The sequence below is a fragment of the Mauremys reevesii genome, linkage group 2 (assembly GCF_016161935.1).
Source record: "Mauremys reevesii isolate NIE-2019 linkage group 2, ASM1616193v1, whole genome shotgun sequence".
NCBI classification, from domain to species: Eukaryota; Metazoa; Chordata; order Testudines; family Geoemydidae; genus Mauremys; species Mauremys reevesii.
In genome coordinates, this window is record NC_052624.1 from 236,921,516 (window position 1) to 236,945,705 (window position 24,190).

The 24,190-nt window shown below is 41.5% G+C and overlaps 1 protein-coding gene across 2 annotated transcripts in view; it reads left to right on the forward strand.

The window, feature by feature from the left end:
- Positions 1 to 20,491, forward strand: part of ZBTB10 (zinc finger and BTB domain containing 10) — a 40,829-nt gene extending 20,338 nt beyond the window's left edge. For both annotated transcript variants that reach the window (XM_039524615.1, XM_039524614.1), the window contains 4 exons: positions 1,224 to 2,121; positions 12,425 to 12,562; positions 15,904 to 16,079; positions 18,379 to 20,491. In XM_039524615.1, coding sequence (XP_039380549.1) covers positions 1,224 to 2,121; positions 12,425 to 12,562; positions 15,904 to 16,079; positions 18,379 to 18,684 — 1,518 coding nt within the window. In that variant the 3' untranslated portion in view covers positions 18,685 to 20,491. The remainder of the gene's footprint in view (positions 1 to 1,223; positions 2,122 to 12,424; positions 12,563 to 15,903; positions 16,080 to 18,378) is intronic.
- Positions 20,492 to 24,190: the final 3,699 nt, after the last annotated feature.

Below are 24,190 nucleotides of genomic sequence, written 5' to 3' on the forward strand. Positions count from 1 at the left end.
TTTTTTTAAAGATAATCACTAATGGCTCATATCTCTTCAGTCAGCTCCTTGAGTATTCTAGGATGTTTCACCAGGCCCTGGTAACTTGAAAACCTCTAACCTGTCTAATTTGTAGCTTGTTCTATTTATCAAAATCTAGTCTAGAACAGCTTCTCCCCTGATAGCTTTCTCCACTTTCCGAAATAAAAAGTTGTCTCCAATATATTCCAAGAACTTGTTGGATAATCTGTGCCCTGCTGTGTTGCTTTCCCATCACCATCAAGTCTTGCTTTGGATGATTTTGTTAGCTCTTTTTATAAACAAGCCTCATCTATCTCCTCTTCCTGGTTAGGTGGTCTGTAGCAGACCCCTAGCATGACATCACCCTTGCTTTTTACCCCTTTTATCCTTACCCAGAGACTTTCAACAAGTCTGTGTCCTATTTCCATTTCAACCTAATTTTTAAGATACAAGGCAACACCTCCTCCCTTTTTTCCCTGCCTGTCCTTCCAGAGCAAGCCAAAACCTTCTATACCAATATTCCAGTCACGTGTATTACCCCACCAAGTCTCTCTAATGCCAACTGTCATAGTTGGAAAATTAAGTACTTGTTAAAACATCTTGAGTTAAAAAATATGCCTAGTAGTGCACCAACTTTTATAAACTGTCATTAGAATATAGTTTATTACTAAATGTGATCTGCAAAGGAAGCAGGGTGGCATTTGTATTCATTTTGCTTCCATTTGTTTGTGGAAGGCTGATAAGGAGGGAGGAAGAATATACTGGGAATGTTAGTCCTGTCTCCCCATTTTTACTTGAGGCCTCTATGGAAGACCAGAGAAATGGTGTGAGGAGTTTTCATAGCTCTTACCTGAACAGGTTGGTAGTTGAATCTTTAATGTAAATCTCTTCTATCTTCTAGTTCAGGCATTTGTTTTAACAAAAATGAACACTTTAAACACCATCAGTGGCTTACATTTAACTTCTGTGGTACATAAAGCTCATCTACCCCCTTTTTCCTGAAACTGGAAAAATAGTAGAACTGGCCTGAGTTTCTAATACACAAGGAAACTTTCTGGAAACTTGTATTTTATGTTGCCTTTATGTCATAAAGGCACAAAGGATATAAACCCCATTTTCCTCTGTATTACATATTTAAAGTAAGTTTATTTTCATATCCTGTTGGCAGCAGTGGGAAAACTAAGAAGGAAACTGACAGTTAACTTTTTTCCCTCTAATTGCAGGAGTCAGAAATACCGTCGGAATTGACTAATGAGGGGTACTGCGACTACAACAGTAGGCAAAATGAGAACTCTTATTGCTATCAGCTGCTGCAAGAACTAAATGAACAGAGGAAGAAAGGCATTCTTTGTGATGTCAATATTGTGGTGAGTGGGAGGGTCTTCAGAGCTCATAAGAACATCCTAGTTGCCGGCAGCCGTTTCTTTAAGACTCTGTACTGCTTTACAAACAAAGAAAGCCGTAACCAAACCACTGTTACCTATTTAGATGTTGTTGCTGTTCAAGGTTTTTCTGTCATATTGGACTTCTTATATTCTGGTAACCTTGTCCTTACAAGCCAAAATGCCATTGAAGTGATGTCAGTGGCCAGCTATCTTCAAATGACTGAGGTTGTCCAGTCCTGTCGCAATTTCATTAAAGATGCCTTAAATATAAGCATTAAGTCAGAAGCTCCAGAGGCTGTAGTAGTGGATTATAACAGAAGATCGGTTAGTCGGGATGGTCTGCCTTCATCAAGGGATCAGAAAGTTGCCAGTTTCTGGGCAACACGGAATCTTACTAACTTGGCAAGCAGTATAAAAACTGAAAATGATGGTTACTGTATTGATGAGGGCCAAATAGAAAACTATCAAATGAATGACTGTAGTTGGGTCCAGGACAGCTCACCTGAAATGGCTGAAAATGAATCTCAAGGTGAAGGAAAAGTGTTTGTGTGGAATGACATGGCCTCACAGGGACAATCAGTTCAAGAACCAGGAAAAGCAAGAAGGAAAAACCAAACTACAAAGAGATTTATTTATAATATACCACCTAATAATGAAGAGAATTTAGAAGATTGCTCTGTGATGCAGCCATCAGTCCCATATCCAGAAGATTTGCAGTTTATTAAGGAAGAACCAGGTAAATTATTTCACTAATATATTGGATTATCCAAGTGTTACTGTTGTATCCATTCTAGGATAACCTCACTTGTATAAACGTGTATTAGCTAAGATCCTGCAACAAGTAGTAAATCAGTAGACAAAATGAATTGCAAATATCTGACAATGTTGCAGTGAGTCTTATCTAATGTAAACATGCTTACTCTGTTTTGATTAGTAAAAAAAAAAAGCTGAATATCTGTTTTGTGTGCAGATGTACACTTGCTAAAATACTTGTAGATGCTGTATTAAAACTTACAGTTCACATTGGTGAATACCTACTTTCTATAATCCTCGAGCCAGTTATCAAATAAACCAAACAATGTAACATCAACTGGTGAAAACTTTCAAAAAATTATTTTGCTTATATAAATGTTTAATTGTATATTCTCTTGGCTAGCACATTTCAACTATCCACCGTGTGTAACTTAGTCTGTATGATGCTTTAAAATCAGCAGTTGGCTTTTAACTTGAAAATAACTGAGTTTAATTGCCTGGCCAGATGCTCTCCTGCAGTGGGAAGGTTGATGTCTGCTAGTGACTTACCTTTTGAATGATCATCCCTTTGTTCAGTGTATAGAGAAGTTGCATTTTGACTTCACACCAGTGGTGTTCAACCTATGGCCCTTGAAGAGATGTTTCACTTTTATTATGAATTGAAAGTGTGTTCCTTGAGCCACACTTGCAGTGTGGTGTGTGGGTGGTGTGGTGTGCCAGTCGCATTGGTATGGGCTAGTGTTGGATGGGATCACCTCCAGCAGCATGCCATTTCTCAGGAGTAGTTGTAATGTGAGCTAGTAGTGTTCTGAACGGCTCCTTAGTAGCTCCCCAGGTGGCTGCCTGCTGTATTACATGAGGGAGGAGAGTTGCTTTGGATGCCCTGTTGTCTGCTTCCTTGTTGGGCTGCAGGTGCTTCATGGTGAACAGAATAGGAACTTGACTGACCCTGCCTACATTTAAAGGATTGACCTTGCAAAAAAAGAGCTTCTCCTTCCTCATCCAGCCAGATAGGGCAACCTAAGAAAAGGGTAAAGAAGCTGAGAATCAGTGAGCTATAGGTCTCAAATTGTCTGTCCAGCCCATAGCAGCTCCAATTAGTTTCAGCTAGTAATGGTCCCTAAGCAACCATATGCCAGATGGGAATAGCTGAAGCACAGCCTGCTCAAACTATTCCTCTCCTTGCTCCAACCTATCCTCTGTTCAGGGCACTGCACTGGGGTGTGTAGGAGCCAGTTATGCTGGATCTGTGCTGTTACGGGCTTTCCACATATTAGGATACCCACAAATGCCCAGCTGTGGACGACTTCCATTCCCTTTGTATTGCCGGAATGAGGGAGAACAGCAACATTGCTTGCTTGATATTAGGGAATTCAACAAGCACATTTTTATTCTCGATTCTCAGATCCTGCTGAGTCTGCTTTGTAGTGTCACCTTCAGGTAGACCATGCTTAGTGACTTCGCTCAGAATGAGAATGGACTCTTGTGTCAAAGTTCCCAGCTAGTAACCAGTAAAGAGTTTGCTAGAAATCTTTTTTCCAGAAAGAGCAATAGAACCCATGCTACTGAAGGAAGTTTGAGTGGGTTTTATTAAAAGTATTTCCTGGCATAAGTTTTCAGTATCTTTCATCCCATTTTTATGTGCATATACGAATACATATTTTGTTTGCTTTATCAACTGCTGCTGCACAATGAGCAGACTTTTTTTATTTCAGCTGCCCACAAGGATGTCTGTCCTTTTTTCCTCTCTTCACCCCAACTCTGCCCTGAGTAGTTAGTTTGAGAATTCAAATTATTCCACAAATGTGAGGTAATGTGCATTGGAAAAACATTGAATTTGATCTGCCATTATACTACTTACTTATTCAGCCCTTCTAAGTCCCTCTAAAGCCGTCGCTAGTCTTAACTGCACTAACCAAAATAACTTGGTCATCTTTAAATGTTTCTACCTCATTGTTCACTCCTCCTTTAGATAATCAATAAATATTTTAAACAGTACCAGTCTTAAGATGCTCCAAGGTTGAATATTGCAATTAACCTCTTGCCATGTTGAAAACAAACCATCTACTTATCCTATTGTTCTCCCAGCTAGTTTTCAGTTCACTTTAGCATTTTGCTCCTTACCCCAATGAGTGCTTAACTTCCTGTAATAGCTTTTTGTGAGAAATTTGTGGGGACCACATTAAAATGAATTGCAATTAAAGAAATTTGGGATCCATGGTCGCGACCACATTATATGCAAATTCACCCTTTATAGACATGAGTTCTAGTGCGGGTCGGTGTATTTGTACTTGGTTGAGAGTTGAAAATGTTCCCTGTGCTAGCTGCAGTGGTCCCGGATGTCATATTTGAGCTGAAAATAAGTGCAGTGTAATGCACTTAAAATACTTTTTCCTTGCTCTTAACTTTCCACATGCTGGCACTACTGCCACATCTCCTCTGGGGATGTACCCAGCAGGGAACTTTAGGGTGGCTTCTGTCCCCTTTATGCTGCTTGAGTGGCACGGGACAGTCCAGTCCAAAGCGTTATGGGATACAGCTCGTGGCCAAGCTCCCATATTAAGAGCTGACATTTCAAAGTGGTCTAAACTCCATATGCATACTCAGTTGTCTTGAAAAGTGGTATGCCTCATTGGGGTGCAAAGTAGGCTTCAGTGGTGCAAATTTTGGGATCATTTGATCCCGGCCCAGAGAGTTCTCAGGAAAAAAGGGCTGGTGAATAGACTTGGACTGTTTTTAACTTGCGTGCACGCTTCTGATTTAAACCGACACTGCTCACCAAATAGAGCCACCTGATCTAGTGTGCAGCAACTGAGTTCTAAGTTGGGAGAGCAATCTTTAATAAGTTTGATTTGATCTTGCTCTGTAAACGGGTACATATAGGGAATGTGCACCAGAGAAAATGGCTTGTGCATGTGAACAAAACACTCCACTGCTTACACTTCTCCCTGGGGAGAATTAGCGAACAAACATGATAGTCATGTTGCTTAGTGCATTACTGAAAGGTACTCAGATATTGTGCTAATGAGCCTGGTATAAAAACTTGTATGAAATAATGTGCTCTGGCAGCCTTTATGCTCGCTGGCCCTAGAGCTGATATAGTACATGACAGTCTTGGGATGAAAGGTAGCACAGATGACCCATAACCTCATGCACAATCCATTGATCTGATTGTTCAAAGGAGTAGATGAAAGTATCTTCTGCTTAGGAAATCCATCAGCTGTATCTTGTGTAAGAGAGCCTGGTGGTGAATGTTGCCATGACCAGAGGCAATATTGGCCAGCCACACTTCTGACTTCATATGCTAATATATTGTCAGCCAAAAGCAGTGGCGGATTTTAGAGTTAGTGGGGCCCTGTGCACAGCTTCATTTTTTGGGGGGGCTCCTCAGGACCCAGCCAAGAAAAAGAGCGTTCTTCCCCTCCCCTCTGTTTTTCATTCTTTTTTTTCTTCATCCTCCTTCTATATTAGAAGTAATGGGATGTAAATGAAAATAGTGAGGCCCCTTGATTGGGGCAAGGGGTTGGGGTGCAGGGGGCAGGCTCTGGGAGGAAGTTTGGATGCAGGCTCTGGGATGGGGTTGGGTGGAGGGGGTGAGGGGTTCAGGCTATGGGAGGAAGTTTGAGTGCAGGGTGCAGCCTTGGGGTTGGGGTGTGGGAGGGCGCAGGGGGGTTGTACTTACCTCAGGTTATGTGGCTCCCAAAGCAACCAGTGCGCACACCCCTATGGCAGCGGCTCAGGGGCAGAGGATCTCCACGCACTGCTGCCCGCAGGCGCAACCCCCCCCCCCAGCTCTCATTGGCCAGGAGCTGCAGCCAAAGGGAGCTGTAGAGTTGGCGCTGGGTGCAGGGGCAGCACCTGGAGACACAGCCCCCCCCAGGGGCCACATGGACATGCAAGCTGCTTCTGAGAGTGGTGCCGGGGTGGGGGGCAGGGAGCCACCTTAGCCCTGCTGCTGGCACATCTCTGCATGCCCCTTGAGGGGAGGGGGGCATCGGGTCTCTGTGTGCTGCCCAGGGGGGAGCAGCGTGCAGAGCCACCTCCCTCCCTCCAGGGGCGTGCAGAGCCATGCTAGCAGTCGGACGCCTCTGGGAGTGGCATGGGGCCACCAGTTCAGCCTGCCTGCCTGAGCCCTGCTGCGCTGCCAGCCCAGATTCAGGGGCAGGTTGTCATACGTTTGTCCTGTATTTTGTGGGGGGGCCTTGTCATTGGGGGCCCAGGTCCAATGCACTGTTTGTTTCAACATAAATCCACTCTTTGGCCAAAAGGTTATACCAATCTTTATCTGTCACATTCCTATTCATGGATAAATACCAATTCAACTGTAGAAGGACACTTGTGTGGATGATAGTTTCCATAGGGAGCCAAGGTTAATTCAACGAGGTAGTACATGAGGGTACTGAGGCTACCAGATATTGGGCATTGGTATTAGTTTGTTAGTAAATGGTAGCAACAGCATCTCTTCTCCGGCTGTGATGCTGGAAGACACTCGTGACTGCACTGTTCATAAGCCCTTCTTAGGGGCTCAATAAAAGCATGGCGATTTGCCATGTTATGGGAGATACCATTTTTCTCCCAAAAGAAAAAGGGTGGCTTCCCTCAAAGACTAAGAAAATGGAAGCCATCCACTGTTTCCTTGGGTTTGTTGTCCAGTTATCTTTGACCAAAGAGGTTAAATAGTACTTAATATATTCAGAATCTGGGTGTTTGGCCTTTCTCTTCACACAAGGGTCAAGGGACGCAAGCCTCCTAAATACAAACAGCAAAAGCTTCTTGGTCTTCTAAAGGTTTCAGAAAGACTAGCAAGTCTGTGGTGTCTGCCTTAGAGGACCTCTCTTAAAGGGATATTTAGAGTCTTGTACATCAAAAGGCTCTGCGCTGTTGGGATATGGAATCTTTGCTTCATAGAAATTCTTCTGTTGAATTGCCTCCAAAAGGGCTCTTTAGAGTCCTTCTCGGGGAAGTTCTTCACTTCCCGGGTTTACATGCTTTAAAATAAATCCTTTCTGTCAAAAGCTACACTGACCCATAACTCTGGACTAGGGAAACTTTATGGTCTAAAAGATGGCTAGGGCATTTGATTTGCCAGGAACATCTGCATGTTCTGGATGGTCCTGAATGCACTGAGGAGCTTCAGGTAATCTCAAGCTGGTCCTGATTTAGATGGATGGTAAGGTCACAGTCTTCTAAATAAACAGACTAACTGTGCCAGGAAATCTTGAGACTAAGCAGTATTCTATAGATTTTCCTAGTTTGCTTGATAGCAAAACTTGATCACTGACTGAAGCCAATTTGTGACAGAGCTACATGAACTCTTATTTGGGGTAGTGAATCAGTGTAGTGTGTGGGGGGGAGGGGGGGTTACTGTGTCCCCATTCGCTAAAAAAAAATAAATTGTTTATAATGGGTCGGCAACCTTTCAGAAGTGGTGTGCCGAGTCTTCATTTATTTAGGTTTCATGTGCCAATACATTTTAACGTTTTTAGGAGGTCTTTTTCTGTAAGTCTTTAGTTATTTACTTTACATACAATAGTTTACTATATAAGGTTTTAAAAATGTTTAAGAAGCTTCATTTAAAATTAAATTAAAATGCAGAGCCCCCTGGACTGGTGGCCAGGAACTGGGCAGTGTGAGGTGCCACTGCAAATCAGCTTGCGTGCTGCAGGTTGCCTACTGCTGGTTTATAACAACCTAGAATTGCTCTACACCTGACACCAGAAAGATTGGACTGGCAAGATTTCTTCTGTCCACTAGAGATGGGTTACATACATTCCTTTGCTACACTACCTCTAGTACAAAAATCCTTACCAACCTTTGAGACACAGGCTTCATGATCAGAACTAATGTTCCAGCCAAACACCAATGTGACCTCCATTCTTTCCTCTTCTCTTCTCCCCCCTACCCTCCATCCAGATCTCTGTCCCTGACAATGCCATTTTATCTGCTACTATAGCACATAACTGGGATGTTTTCAACTCTATGCTTGACACTGTCTGCATCAGTAGCTTGCCTTTTGTTCCTTCACAACACTCCAAAGTTCTGACCCTTTCTGGCATTCATCATCTAGGAATTTCTCTTATTTTAACTGCAGCAAACTCCTTCTCTCTGGCTTTCCTGACATCCATCTCTCCTCCTTAGGTCTATTAAAAAAAAAAAAAGCTGTTTGATTAAAAGTAGCTTTCCTGACCTTTTGCTTTTGACCATGTCACCCCTTCCCTCCCCCCCCCAGTATCTGACTCTCCCCTTCTCCACTGTATCAAACTTCTGGTCTTTTATGCTGTTTAGGCCCTCCAGTTTAGCTGTTACCTATCCTTTCTTTCAGAGGGGTAGCAGGTATAAATATACAGCACATGAAAAGATGGGAGTATTGAATTGGCCTCCGTTAGCACCACAAAATAATTTCCCCCCTGTTAATATTCACCCCTTCTTGTCAACTGTTGGGAATGGGCCAAATCCACCCTAATTGAATTGGCCTCATTAGCACTGCCCCCCCCTCCCTAGCCAGCCCCCCACACACACACACACTTGGTAAGGCAACTCCCATCTTTGCATGTGCTGTATATTTATACCTGCTTACTGTGTTCTCCACTCCATGCATCTGATGAAGTGAGTTAAAGCCCACGAAAGCTTATGCCCAAATAAATTTGTTAGTCTCTAAGGTGCCACAAGGACTCCTCATTGTTCTGTCCTTTCTTGTATCTTTACTGTGTTGTTCCATCAACAAAGCTAGCCTCTGTCTCCCCTCTCCAAATGGCTTTAATGCATATAATATTGTTATTGACTCTCTCATTAAACTACTTCTAAGTCACTTTCAAAAAACCACCTCCATGATATCTACAGTAAACTGTAACTGATAGCTGCTAGGTAAGTTGCCTCTTCATTTAACTCATTTGCTGTTTGCATAGTTCATTTTAACTGGAATAGTGACTGCTCTGGGTGCATAATGTTGCCTGTCTCGCCTTTCTTGTCTGCTACCCACTTATTTCCTCTTGTGTTAAACATGATGTAAAATCTTTGGGCAGTTACCACCTACTAAATACTTTGTGGCACACCTTGTACCAAGTGACCCTGTTCCTTGTTGTGTAGGGGTCTGGGCGCTACTGTGTTAGTAGCAGTAAGAATCCTAATTGCTGCTTATTGGCTGAGGCAAATATAGTTCTCTATCCTTTCAGTGTTCTGGTTGCCCACTATATCTTCCAAAAGTCTCTCTCCATATCTGGTGATATCAGAAGTTTTAATGGTTCTCTAACACAACTGAGGATGTCTGTCTATATAGAAGATGAAAACTGATACGTCTGATTTCAAGTTACCCTATCTGCCGCATTTTTTTGAGATATAATCATGTCCATCATAAATCTTTAATCTGCTGCAACACAACTTTAGTCTGTTCTCATCTCTTTGCAAGGCAGTTGTTGTAGTGTAAACACTACATCGAGAGACGGTTTGATTATCAACATTGCAGATATGGGGTTTTTTTGCTTAGGGTTGCTAAAATTTTTGATCACAAAGCTTTGTTTAGTGCTTAATCTTTTTCTCCTTTTTGGATGCCACTGTTGGTTTTCTTTAGTTTTTTCTTTAAGACTAAGAGCATTATAATAATCTCATCCTTTCTGTTTAAAGTGCTTACCTGTCCTCAGTATCCGTTCCAGTTCCTTGATTTTTTTTTAAATTATTTTTTTAAATAGAGACCTGGAGATTTTTAATTCCCAAGAGTGGGGTATAACAGATCATCCTTCATCCATACTCTTCACCACAAAGGGAGGACTTTGTGTATATATGGGAATTTGACCTATTCAAAAGGAATAAGCAGTTAGATACCCTATGTGTGTCTCTTGTTTCATTACATGAGCTATTGTGAAATGCCTGTACTGGAATCAACAATATAATCTTCAAGCTGAGGGAGTTCTCACTAGCTTTTTTGTGTGGGAGCATGGACATAAGAATGATCTGGTATGAGCTAAGTAACTTCCTTACAGTAACTTTCCCCCCTCATTCTTTCTCCACTCAGCTCCCAGGAATCAAAGGAAAGTTTAGGTTGTCACTACTTCCCCTCCAACAATCAGGCATGAGAGCTAAAATATTGGAATTCTCCTCTTCTTCTTTTTCCCCCTCCCATCCTCTTCTTCCCCCTCTCCCCCCAAAAAAAAAAAAAAGAAAACCAAACCCCAAACAAACCCTCAACAACCTTGGAACAAATCCTGTGGGCAGAGGGAGAATAATTTCCTGTTCTTACTCATTGGGATCTGAGGCTTTGTGATCACTGAGACTGAGCTGCTGAGGGTCAGTTGCATGAATGATCCCACATGGACTATAGCTGGCAGCTGGCTACCCAGCTGCATGACAGTTTTTCCAGACACCTGTTAACTTCATTTGGGCTCCCTTTGAGCTGTCTTCCCATGCAATTACCACTGCCAGCCATAATGCTGTTTAAGCAGCAGGGTAAAACTGATGCATACGATCTGATGGTGAGGAGATGTTCACTGTACAGTAGTAGTGGAAAAATTGATGTATGTTGGATACTTCTGCGCCTATCTTGCCCAGCAGGAAGAAAGTATACTGTCACTCCTGCTGCTGTAGCACTGGCAAAGCATGGCAGAACTTCTTATATCGTGTGCACCCCCTACCTGCAAATGGATTTGTTAGCTGGAATTTACAAAAGTGCAGACATAGCTATTCCCATTCTGCTCAAGACTTAACACCCGACAAAAGAGGGTAGGACAGGATTACAAGCCTCCAGATTTAAAACACCCATCACCAGCGAAGAACAGGCACAGGAGAAGGGTAGGAATGATGTGGCTGCCCATCAGAATTCAGTCTAAAATATATCTATTTTTGTGTATCAGAATGGTGTGCAGTGCTGCCAATGCCAGCATGATGTGCCCTTAGTAAAAGATTTGTTCCCTTTATGCCTGACTAAAGAAACATATAGATAAGGGGCCTATACCCAGTTAGTTGCTAGAGGATCACCACAATATATGGCTTCTAGGCATGATGGTTTCTAAGTGTGTAGTTTTTTCAATCATTGGTAGCTAGAAGAAGAATAAAACAAACTAAAGTCAAGCCAGGAGAGAGAGGAAGGAGCGACAACATGAGTTGAGTGGGGGAAGAGAAGAATGATACAAAATGCAGAAAATTTTGTTTTGTGATGGAGCCTGTATTTCAAGGCTTTCTCTTACACATTCTGTAGATACTAGGTATATGGCTTTTTTTGTGTGTATGTATGGACTAGGGTTTAGATTTAGAAACCAAAAATAGAATTGCAATCCTCATTGAGGTTCAACAGAACTGCTCCTTATTTATAACATTTTTAAAGGGAGATTCAACTTTAAAACTTTTAACCATTCTTAATGACTACAATCTCCAGCTTCTACACTTAATCCTGGATCTCTTGTTGGGTGGGTGGATTTAATCAGCTTTTTAAAAAAAAATTAAAATTAAAAAAAAAAAAACTCCTGTTGCTATATAATAGATATAAGAAAAAGTAGTATGAGAATAGGATGAAATTCAATAAGTGTGTTAAGTAGACCATATTCCTTTAAATTTGACTTGCATAAGGAAGTTTTTTTAATAAAACTTTTCACAAATGTACAATTTTAGAGACTGGATGGGACAAAGGACTGATCAGGTTTTTTTTGTACTGCTTTAAGTATGTTTGTTTGAAACTGGGTATAATTAAGGCTGTACAACTCCCATTATGCATGTAGTTATAGTGCAAATAAAGGCACTTATCACAGTAGACTTACAGAAATAAGTTACACCTGTTTAAATCACCTGTCTACTAGTATAAGGCATGGTGTGCATTACACAGGCTTGCCAGCATTGCTATGTTGGCTGGGAATGAGGAAAAAATTGTGCTTTCTGCTCAACATCGGTGTTGGCAAAAGTGCTTGTGTACATGCAACTATGCTGTCAGTATTTATCAGCATAGCTAATGTTATTGAGGGAGAATCTGTCAACATGGAGAGGATGAAATTGCCCAGGGCTATGGTCTAAAAATCCCACATTTTGGTGAAATTAGTTAATGCTTACTTATAAGAGGCTATCAGAGTAATCAATTCATAAATAAGGCCCTACTTGAATTGCGAGATTGTCAAAAAAAAATTGTGGCTTGTGCTTGTAGTCAAAATTGCAGTGGAAGCCTAATATTGCAGAATCTGCAATTTGCCGAATATCACAAGTTAGTCATAAGGCTTCTTGAAGAGTTTGTTTAAAAATATAACTGTTTAGAGAATTCTCTTCTGTAGAATTTTGTCTGAATCAAGTTAAAAGAACATTTCTTGTAACAGGTACTTCAAATGATTTCAAGTATGGACTGTTGCCGGGTACTTCAAATGATTTCAAGTATGGACTGTTGCCGGGTACTTCAAATGACTTCAAGTATGGACTGTTGCCGGAATCTTGGCCAAAAGAAGCTTGGGAAAATGGCAAGTAAATTTTTTTCCCCTTCATAGCCCTCTTTTTTGGGGGGGTCCAGTTTCTTGTACTGTTTAATGATCGTATAGATTATATGGCCGAAGGGACTGCTGTGGTAATCTAGTCTGACTTCCTTGAGTTTATTCTTGTTGTATGAAACATTTTAAAAAATCCTGGGTTATAGCAAACTTTCTCATTGACAATGTCACAGTAGCTTTTCCCAAAGCAAACTATAGCCAGTTCGGTGTGTGTGGGTGTTTTGAGATTAGGCTCTTACTATCAATTTAGGATAGATGGATTAGCATACAGATAAAATAAATTTGATCTTCAAATATGTAATGCTTAACGCTGAAAATTATCACTCAACATACTAAGTTTTGGTTAGCGCAATTCATATTTCCTTTCAGCATGGCTAAAAGCATCTTCTCTTGAGACCCATGTTGGGTGGTCTTGCCCTTCTGGGAGTAACCTCTCTTCTCTTTTCCCCCCTCCCCCAATCGCTCCCACTGTATAAGATCTAGCTAGGGGGTTAGTTGTAGACATTCTCTGAAGATTTTGAGAATATACAAAGCACTGTCATGTAACAAACAATGATAAAACACACCATTTCTCAATAAAGAAGCTATTTTAGGAACATACAGGAGTGGGTAGTAATATCTAGCCCTGTATCCCTTATCAGAACTCAGTGCTTTATGAAGGAAGGATAATAATATCCTGACACTCATAGGTGGGGAACTGAGGCAAAAGAAGGTGAAATGACATGCCCACGGTCACTTGCCAGCATGCCAGTGGCAGAGCTGGAAAAAGAACACAGGTCCCTTAAGTCCCAGTCCAATATTTTATCTACTAGGAGAAACTTCCTCAACATAATAGTTCATACAGGGTCTTAATGTTACGCTTCAGTTTTGTATCAGCCTCCCCCCCTCCGACCCTTGTGGGCATACATAAGTAAGGCTAAGATTGTGTCACGGTTATTTTTTGTAAAAGTCATGGGCAGGTCACAGGCAATAAACAATAATTCATGGAACTTGTGACTTTACTAAAAATAGCCAGGGGCAGGGCTAAATAGGGAGGAGAAATGGAGTCCCGTTGGGGGGTGGGGGGGAAGAATGACATGCCAAAGCTGCTGCAGCGGGGGGCACAGCCTCAGGGGTGTGTGTACAGCTCCTGCTCCAGAGATAGATACAGCTGTGGGGATGTGTGCATGGTCCCAGCTGCAGGCGCCCCCCCAAGCCTCGGCCGCATTCAGGAGGGGGGTGCATGGCCCAGGGGCACTGTGGGACAGGAGTGCGCAGCTCCCGCCATGGGGCTGGGGCATGCAACCCTGGCGGAAGCCATGGGGCTGGAGGGCAGCAAGGGATGCGCAGCCCCAGCCCTGGAGCTGCCACAGCTAGGGGTGGTGTACGGTCCTGGGACGCTGCGGGACAAGGGCATGCATGCTCCCAGCTGCAGCCCCTGGCAGAAGCACAGCCCCAGTTCTGGAGCTGGCCGTAGAGGGGGGCGCAGTGGGCAGGGCCCTGGGATGCTGCGGGGCAGGGGCGCACAGCCCCCGCTGCAGCTCCTGCCATGGGGCTGGGTATGAGCAACCCCAGTGGAAGCTGTGGGGCACAGCAGGGGGTGCACAGCACCTGCTCCAGAGCTGGTTGCGGGACAGGGGTGCACAGCCCCGACTGCAGTCCCTCCACCCCCTGCAAACTACAGGGCAGGGGCTGCAGGGTCCTGATTCCAAATATCCAGCTTGCAGTTACGAGCTGTTGCAGCCAGGCAGGGGTGCACAATCCTGCCTCCAGACCCTGCTTCAGCTGCTGACAGCTGAAGCAGAAGTTGTTGCAGAGGTCCTACGTGACTAAATCATAGCCTTATACATTAGTATTAGATTTTTAAATTAAAAATACCCCCAACAAAAATTATCATGGGACTCTTTTCTAAGAGGCTGTCTTTTTGCCTTTTAAACACGTAATACCTCGATGCAGGGGTAGTCAGTTGTTTCTCTGGAGTCAGGACCTTAACCAAAAAAAATTTCACACTACAACAATAATAATGGTAATAAGTAAATAAAAAGATTTTGCAGTCCATTTAAAAGTGTCTGTCTGAAGGTCTGAATTTGGTCTGCAGTCTGCCTACTGACTACCTCTGCCGGGATGCATAAGAGTACAGGTTCAGTCAGTTCTGGAATAAGATTTCTTAAAGCTGACTAGAATTGAAATAAGTTAGTTAACGTTACGAGTCTGTTAGATGCAGCAAATGTGAGTGCTCCGCTATTGAAAGCCAAATTTTTGAAGACTACAAATACTTAAAATCCATGGTGCAAATGAATTAAGGCTTTGCCCCAGGGAGCAGTAGTACCTTCTGTTCAGACATATACAAGTCTTTGCTTTCTCCTTCCTGACATTGACGCCACAGAATCCATCTTGTGCATAGCCACATGCCCTTAGAAAACCTGTTTTAAAAGTTTTGGTGGCAGTTAAATCCATGTGCATTTATCTTGTGTTCCTATCTTCCTTGGGTGAATAGCCATCCCCCTTAATGGTTCCTGAGTTCTACTCTGTCCAGCTGTACCATAGTCATTGGACCCATTCCTTTCCTTTTGTCACATACACCTCTTCCCCGATATAACACGAATTTGGCTATAACGCGGTAAAGCAGCACTCCGGGGAGGCGGGGCTGCGCACTCCAGTGGATCAAAGCAAGGTCGATATAACGCAGTTTCACCTATAATGCGGTAAGATTTTTTTTTTTGGCTTCTGAGGACAGACTTATATCAGGGTAGAGATATAGTAGTGTAGTATCTTAACATTTCTTGTAATTTGGATTTGTGCATGGCCATTGAGCTCTACCATCCCTGGCCCATGGGTATAACTAGCTCTCTTACTTCCTGATGATACCTCAGTTCTTCTCTACCTCATGCTCAAAAATGTCTGTTAGTCTATAAGGTGCCACAGGACTCTTTGCTGTCTCTACCTCTAGAAGCTGTATCTGAGCTCTGAATTAGAGGGAAAGAAGGGGAGGGTAAATGAGGTTCTATGGAGACAATACTTAAGGAAATCCAATAAAAACAGGGTTTTTTCCCTCAGCTTCAAGGACTTGGTCTGTCCTTGGGTTCTGGAATCTTTTTGTAGGAGAATGAGACTTCATGGGGTGTCCATATTTACTAGATAGGCACCTACAGTCAAATCCTGCTTACTGGGCCTACCATGTCAGTGGACCCTTGGGCAACATTGTTTTTGACCTGGATAACTTTGACATCTGTATGGCGCAAAAGCCTTTTGCGGTTTCAGCTGTACTAGAATGTGTCCGAGGATGATAATGTTTTATTTTGTTCCATTACTGAACACTGGGACTTTTTTTTTAGGTGATTCATCTGCTCTAATCATGAACAAACTGAAGTGTCCACACTGTAATTATGTAGCCAAGTACAGAAGAACACTAAAGAGACACTTGCTCATTCATACAGGGGTGAGATCTTTTAGCTGTGACATCTGTGGGAAGCTGTTTACTCGAAGAGAGCATGTAAAAAGACATTCCTTGGTAAGTAACATTTTCTGTATACATCTTTAAGAAACATCTGAGAGCTTTAATCTTTGGTAGAAACAGTTTCATAAGAGATTTGACATTTGAATAGTGTCTGTTTTACCAAGTTTGAGTCTACTTGGTTCCAGGACAACTATCTTTCTCTTTAAATTCCCATCTGGAAATCGCACTATTGTCCGTGAAATTTGTTTCCAAGGTCTTCCATGTTGATGGCATGAGTATTTTGGGGCAGATGTTTTAGGAGGATTGAGGAAGTGACAGAAAATAATAAGAGCAGAAATGCATCCTTTTACAGGCTTAGTAGACAAGAAGCCTTCCCTTGATGGGGCAGCAGTTGAATATGACATCCTTTCATTCTGTACTACTACTTCACCATTTTCTGCCCAAACTGACCATCCACTAGTCAATTTCTCCCAAGTGTCTCATTGAAGTTGAAGGTATGTTCATCCAAAGGCCATCCGACGAAGTGGGTATTCACCCACGGAAGCTCATGCTCCAAAACGTCTGTTAGTCTATAAGGTGCCACAGGACTCTTTGCTGCTTTTACTGGTCCAGACTAACACGGCTACCCCTCTGATACCTGATGGGATGATGTATTATGCACTTTAAAAATCCAAGGTGGGGCAACCAGTGTTTTCAACCTGATGCTGAAAATGAAAACTTGCCTTTGACACTGATTCCATGTAAAATGCCATTGAACAGTTACACCCACATGGCAAGTTAGTGAGTATCTAAATGGCGATAATCCCAGCGCTTCAAGATGAGCTTTTATGTGAGAAGCCAGAGATGTTTATATTCTAGGCATTTTGATTGGTATTTTCTATGTAGTTTACAAGGAATGAGACCGATGAAGTTTCATTTTAATTCTTAGGATGTATAAACTCTAGGTGCACTAACACTTCAGCTTTAGGGAAGCAACAAAAGCAGGGGTCAAACTGGTAGCAAAAAAGATAGTGGTATTTTTCGAAGTACTACCCTCATGAGACACCACTGGTGGACGATTGTGTGATTGCATTTTGAACGTCTGCAACTTCTCTGGGTGATTTGGGCTTGGTTCCCTCTGTGTGATCGGAATAGATCCATAAGCCCCACTAGGTTGTTTGGGCCTCATTGAGGGGGAGCTCAAGCCCATAAGCGCTGTTGGGCTTCTTGACTTTGGCGTGGTGTAGTTTCAGTACCACTCAAGACTTGAACTGCAGTGAGCAGCTGTTTCTATTAGTCAGTAAGAAAATTTCATTTGAGGAATGGGTTTTGTTGCCCTAGGTATGGGAGAAGAGCCTAGTGAGTCTGAACTATGAAAACAACAAAATCTAGTGCTTCTTATAACTATACTGATTCTATGCATGGGTTGAAACTGTATCAACTGCATGGATTTTTATTTTTCATTATCCTCTGTCTTAGACTGAGTACCAGTTTCATTTTTGTCTACAGAGGAAACGTTTTCAGTATAATCTAAGAATTTAAACAGATAGTTATAGCAGTATAACCTCTTGTGGGCACGCTTGTATTCCAATATAAGATTGGCTTTTTTGTTTACATTGTGTTGCATGGGAAGGCATTTAAGCTAAACAAAACATTCTTCTTATAAATATCGCACAGTGGTTATGCTGGTGTAATTACAGCACTGTAACTGTTAACATATTCCCCTATAATCAAGGCCTAAATGTTATATGGTGAAATACCTCCCTTCCGACTAATTTCCATCTGGTTTTAAATTGTGTTTCAGTGACTTGTTTGTTGAAAAACTATATTTTCATATTGTATCCTTAAACAATAATGGAATAGTTACAGCGCATATTAATTCAGTTGTATGCATAAGGAGTTCAGTCTTGAAAATACTCTCCATAGAGAAGTGGGAAGCTTTCCTAAGGAATGAAGGGGCCAAGCCATTAATTTATGCAGGATTTAAGCTAATTTATTTTTAGTTTATAGCCCTTAGAATAACAAAGACAGTCTTCGAAAAGAGGACTCAGTATAACTTTATAGTGTCTTTGTTTTCAAGTGTCTATACAAAACTGTACAGCAGTGAAATGGACAATAATCAAGCCAGTCGTATCCCAACCTGCTGCTAAATTTCTAGGCAGGCAACAGCTAAGACAGTGAAAATATTGCCTCTCAACCTTCAGAGGCCCTTTCGTCTCATTTCTCAGCTTTTGGCTAGCAAAGTTTGCATCAAAAACTCTTTTGAGGACCTCAAAACATGAACTGACCTCAAACAATTCATGCAAATTCAGCAAGTTTTTCCAAATGTTGCAAATGTGAGTTTCTTCTAAATAACATTTCTCTTCCTGTTCAGGTGCATAAAAAGGATAAAAAGTACAAGTGTATGGTGTGTAAGAAGATCTTCATGCTGGCAGCCAGTGTTGGAATAAGACATGGATCTCGACGCTATGGAGTTTGTGTAGACTGTGCAGATAAATCTCAACCAGGAGGGCAAGAGGGAGTAGACCAGGTGCAGGACACAGACTTCCCTAGGGATGAAGAGTATGAGGAAAATGAAGTCGGAGAAGCGGATGAAGAGTTAGTTGATGATGTAGAAGAACAAAATGACCAGTCTCGATGGGATGAATCTGGGGAAGTCTGTATGCCTTTAGATGACTGAGGGTGTACTGTTTAAGGATGCTGCAGTTGGATACTGTGGATTGACAATTTGAGTTCATGGACTGAAGGCTTGCAAAATATGGTACAGGCTGGATGGTAGTTATGTTGCTGTGAAAACTGTAGGGTCAAAGCCTTATAGCAAAAAAGGATTATTAAATTTTTTATGATATTTGCACAGGACTGTACAGCATACAACCATTTGGTTGAATTATACAGAGTCCTCACATCTAGTCAGTTATCAAAAGAAAATGTATTTTTTATTATTTATAGGATATAGCTACTTGGGTCCTATTCAGACATGGTAACTGTACTTATTATGTTACACATTCATGTATCCTTCAACATGAATGAAGAAAATTACAATCTTGTTATGGAAATACATGACAGGTTCCCCAAATCCAATCATAGTTTCAGCTATAGAAGTGGCTCTTATTTCCAAGAATAGGGCTTTTCCACACCACTCTTGCCTCCCCATTACCCTTAATGGTCTAAACTCCTCAGTAACTTAAATATATGCAGTATAGGTAATACCAACATGCTAATGAAATCGACTTATATCAGTTGGCTTAAGCCAGCCTGTGGTGTAGGTGACAAGCACTGGAGAAGATATTGGCATTAATTTACTGACTTGATTTCTTGACAATTTTGAATTTGCGAGAAAGCTATTTCTCTTTCAACAAATGCAGAATAATCACACGAGGAAAAAATGATTGATTAATACTGGGTGGATTGTGATTCAAATATGAGTAACTTTTTTTCCTTGCCACTTAGCAAATTTTAATGTATTAAATTCTTTCTGGCATTGCTGCCTGTTTTAGGTGTATCTTTGTTGGCAGCATTCCCTGTTGACCATCTTTTTTTCCTCCAGCGTATACCTCAGTCCAACACAAAGCTTAAAGAATCCCCAAAATGGAGAAAGAGTGTCATAGAAATAGTATATGACATCTGACTTTGTTAATTTACAATAAATGCCTGCTTTTGGCTAGTTTTGTTATGCAGTATGAATTGGACACTAGGCTGTTATGCCCATTGTTATTCATTAAAATGAACACAAATGATCTAATTTTTTTTTAATTCTTTTGTATTTTTCTGGGGTGTTTCTAGTGTTTAATGTTAAATTATGTTTAACTTGGCGGCTTAATTTGATGGAACATTTTTAACAAAACAAAACCAAAAGCAAAGTGATATTCATTTGAGTTCACCATTTAGAATGCTCCGCTCCCAACACTCTTTACTTCAGTTTTTGAGGAGGCATTGAAACTTGAATTTTTGTAGCCATGGACTTTTTTTCTAAACTTGTGATACTGTACCAATGATTTCAGGCCTCTTTCTGAGGGAGGGGAGGGTATTGCACCTTTAGGTTAAACTCCTTCGCTTCATCTAGCCTAATGAATTAGCTGATCATTGGACACTGCATTTGATGTAATACTATGTCACAATGAATAAATATGCACAGCATTTATCATAACACATAGCTAGGCCAGTGTGACTGTACTGTATTAAAAAAATTGAGGGTCCCCATACTTTCAGCTTTTGTTTTTATTTTAAAATGAGTATATTTTCCTATTTTATATCAGGTAACTAAATTATGCTAGTTGTGTGGAAAACTTTGAACTATGCTTTGATGGACAGAATTTAATGGTGCTCCATCTGATCAAAGTTGGTATGTATTTAAAGAGGCAAGCTTTACTGTTGTCCTTTTATTTCAGTAGAACAGTGATTTAATGTTAGACATTGTTTCTGCTGGATGAAACTGAGATAAGGTGAACTACAGTTATATGGATATTAAAATGCATCTTTTTTTATCATCCAGTTGTTTCATGGGTAGTTTCCACAGCACTATAAACCTTACAGATGACTAGGTTTTTTTTTTTTGGTTTTTGGTTTTTTTTAACTGAAGAATTCATCTTATTCTCATTCTAGACTGAAATGTATAATTCTGGTGGGGTCCAAAGTAGAAATTAGTTGGGCAAAGATCCTATGAAAAAGTATTTTAAACGTTAAAAGTAATGTTCTGCTTTGTGAATATGTAAGTATAGCATAAAGATTTTTTCATCCCATTTATCCCCTTTAAAACCATAGTTTACAATTGGTAGATCTGTCGAGATATATATTTTTATATATATATATATATATATATATTTTTATATATATATATATATATATATATAAAAATATGAAATTCACCTAAATCTGCTTTAGTAGAATACAGCTCACTTAATGCTTAGAAACTGGACCTGGCTTTACATTCTTAATGTATTTTACTTTTTTCTCAAGGTATGAACTTATTCTCTTGAAACTGAATCTTCTTTTACTACTTAAATCATTTATGTATATCTGGTAAATTATGACCAAATTTGTTGTTAGATTGCATACAGTAAATTGAAATATACACTTGGTACACTACAGAATTGTTGTGCTTTTGTTCTGGTTATATTTTGAAAAACAGGGTTTAATATAGATTGAGTGTAACTTATAAATATTCAAACATTCTTATAATTGATTGGCCTTAGACTCTTCTGTTGTATTGTGACAATCTTTATATGCTTAGTAACATTTAACTGTTTGTCAGAAATTCTGTTTTCTTAATGTAACATGAGACGCTCTTTAGTCATCTGGTGTGAAATAGGTAAGTACTGGAGATGCGCTTTTTCAGAACATGCTTTAAAACCTGAATACTCTGAGTTGGTTGTCGCTCAATATTTTTCATTTTAAATAAATGATAAAGTAATTGGGGGCTGTGATTTAGTAGAACAGTGAGTAGAAAAGCGACACAGTGGGTTTGTTTAGCCACCTTTATATATTCTAAAGAAGCAAAAAAGACACATACCTTTCCTTTTGCAGGCTTCCTACAGTGCAGAATGGATTTTTTTTATTTAGCAAAGCTGTGATGACTGCTCTTTAGAAACTCATGTAGGGCATTTCTTTTTAACCCCTTGTTCGTGAGGCAGGGTGATAACATAGGATGCAGACACATAATTTTGATTAGTAATTTCATTCTCCTTATCAAACTTTTAGCTACAGCTAAAATAGATTAAAACTTGTCATAAATTGCTCAAACATCTATGTACACACACATTAATAGCATACGGTGCCCCAGGAGCATCTTCTCATTGTAATAAAGGTCTGAAACACAAAGATGGACTTTTTTCCATCACACAAGAAATTCACAGTTAATCTGTTGTAGGAGTTAATCCATTATTTTTTCCCCTAAGTGAACTTAGTCTTTATCTGAGTTCTGGAGACCAATACACATGATCTTCAATAGATATAGCACAGGCAGCAGAGTTTGCTACCAGTCACAATAGTAAAACACTTTTTTGCCTCTCTAAATGAATACCATACATCACAGCTCTGTTTTTATAGCTTGATACTACCTGAACCTTTTATTTCCATTTTGAGGGGAATGGTTACAAGCCGATAACTTCCTTTAAGTCCTGGACTCCAGCCTCCAATGAACTTGTCTCCCAACAGCTGGCTTAACTCTGTCCACCTGAGAAAAGCTTTGTTTGTTGTTTGACATTGGCTTTAAATTGGTAAGTAGAGCTCTCCTTAATAGAATAGAGATGGCTTGTTTTTTTCACTTGTCTTTCAGATTCTTAATTCTGTTCAGCCAGAGTTGAGGGAGGTGCTTTACTACTGAATATGCCTTCAAAGTACTGGTGTTGAAACTTCTTGCTTCTCTAAAGGCATGGCTACACTTGCAGATGTAGAGCTCCGGGAGTTAAACCAGCCCTCAGACAGCCCCAGGGAAAGCGCTGCTGTGTGTACACACTGTCAGCTGCAAGCGCAGTAGCGTAGCCACATTTGCGGCACTTGCAACAGCGTTGGGAGCAGTACGTTATGGGCAGCTATCCCACAGAGCTCCTCTTCCCATTCTGGCACTGTGGCTTAGAGGGGAGGGGGAGCGTGGTGCATCCTGGGTCTGGTCCTAATGCCCCATGATGCATCGCTTCGCATCCCAGCAATCCCTGTGCTGCTGTCCACACTTGGTGCAATCTTTCAACAGTTTTTGTACTGCACATTCTGTCTTACCTTTTGGTCTGTGGGAATGGATCTTGAACTTGTGAGGAATATGCTGATGAGTCTTGCCAGCACATCACGAATTGCAATCAAGTTACTCCTTAAGCTACGAAGTGACAGTGAGGAGTCCAACAATGATGATGACGACACACATATGACATGAGATTGCTTGTGGCATTCACACACATGCTCACAACAGTGGAATGCTGCTTTTGGGCTCGGGAAACTAGCACCGAGTGGTGGGATCACATTGTCATGCAAGTCTTGGATGACTAGCGGTGGCTGCGGAACTTTCGGATGAGGAAAGCCACTTTCATGGGACTGAGTGTGCTGAACTCATCCCAATCCTGCGGCACAAGGACACGAGATTGAGAGCTGCTGTGCTGGTGGAGAAGTGTGTGGCTATTGCAGTCTGGAAGCTTGCAACTCCAGACAGCTACTGATCGGTCGCTAACCAGTTCGGAGTGGGAAAATCAACGATTGGAATCGTGTTGCTGCAAGTGTGCAGGGTCGTTAATTGCATCCTACTCAGAAGAACAGTGACTCTGGGCAATGTGCGTGACATTATGGCTGGCTTTGCACAAATGGGTTTCCCTAACTGCGGAGGGGCAATAGATGGGACACACATTCCAATTCTGGCACCAGACCACCTAGCCTCAGAGTACATAAACCGGAAGGGGTATTTCTCGATGTTTCTCCAGATGCTTGTGGATCACTGTGGGCATTTCATGAACATGAAGGCTGACACACGCAGCTTTCGGAACACAGGCTTGGTGGGGTGGGGAACGGGACAATCCATTCACATTTGAATATGTCCTGTTATATTCAGCCTTCCTGTCTGGAGTGCCATGCAATGAGTGCTGCACTTCAGGCTGGCTAAGATGCATGGTGATGGGAGTTGAGTGCAGTAGGTAAGGGTCGTAGTTTGCAGGGCTGGGTGGTGAAGCTGCAGGTGTTGGAGGCAGCTGGTGCCAATAAGAAACCAGATGTTGGGGAAAGTGGGTTGGTGATGACATGGGAAAGAGCTTTGGGACAAGGATTGTTGTGGGGAGCAGGCATGGACCTGCTCCATCTGCAGTGCTGTAAGTACCTGCATCAAGTCCATTTGGTGTTCCATGATGCTTAGGAGCTGCTCTGTGGTTTGTTGCATTCTCCTGGCCGAGCCTCCTTTTGGTCTCCCACTACTCCTGTACTTTTTGATTTTTCAGTAAGGGGCTGCTGCATGACCTCATGCAGAAGGTCCTCCTTGCTTCTTTGTGGATGCTTCCTGATTCTTTGCAGCCTTTCAGCCATTGATAACCAGGACAGCTGGGATCTCCAGGTTGTATCTGTAAAGCCAAAATGCAACATTTAAGAGACATCATTGTTCACGCTAGACAGAGCAGTGATTCAGCCGAATTTAGACAAGCACAGTGCACACAATAGGAGAAAGTGCCCATCCCATAGCAAGTGCACATAACCCACAAGAGCCCCAAAATGGGGAG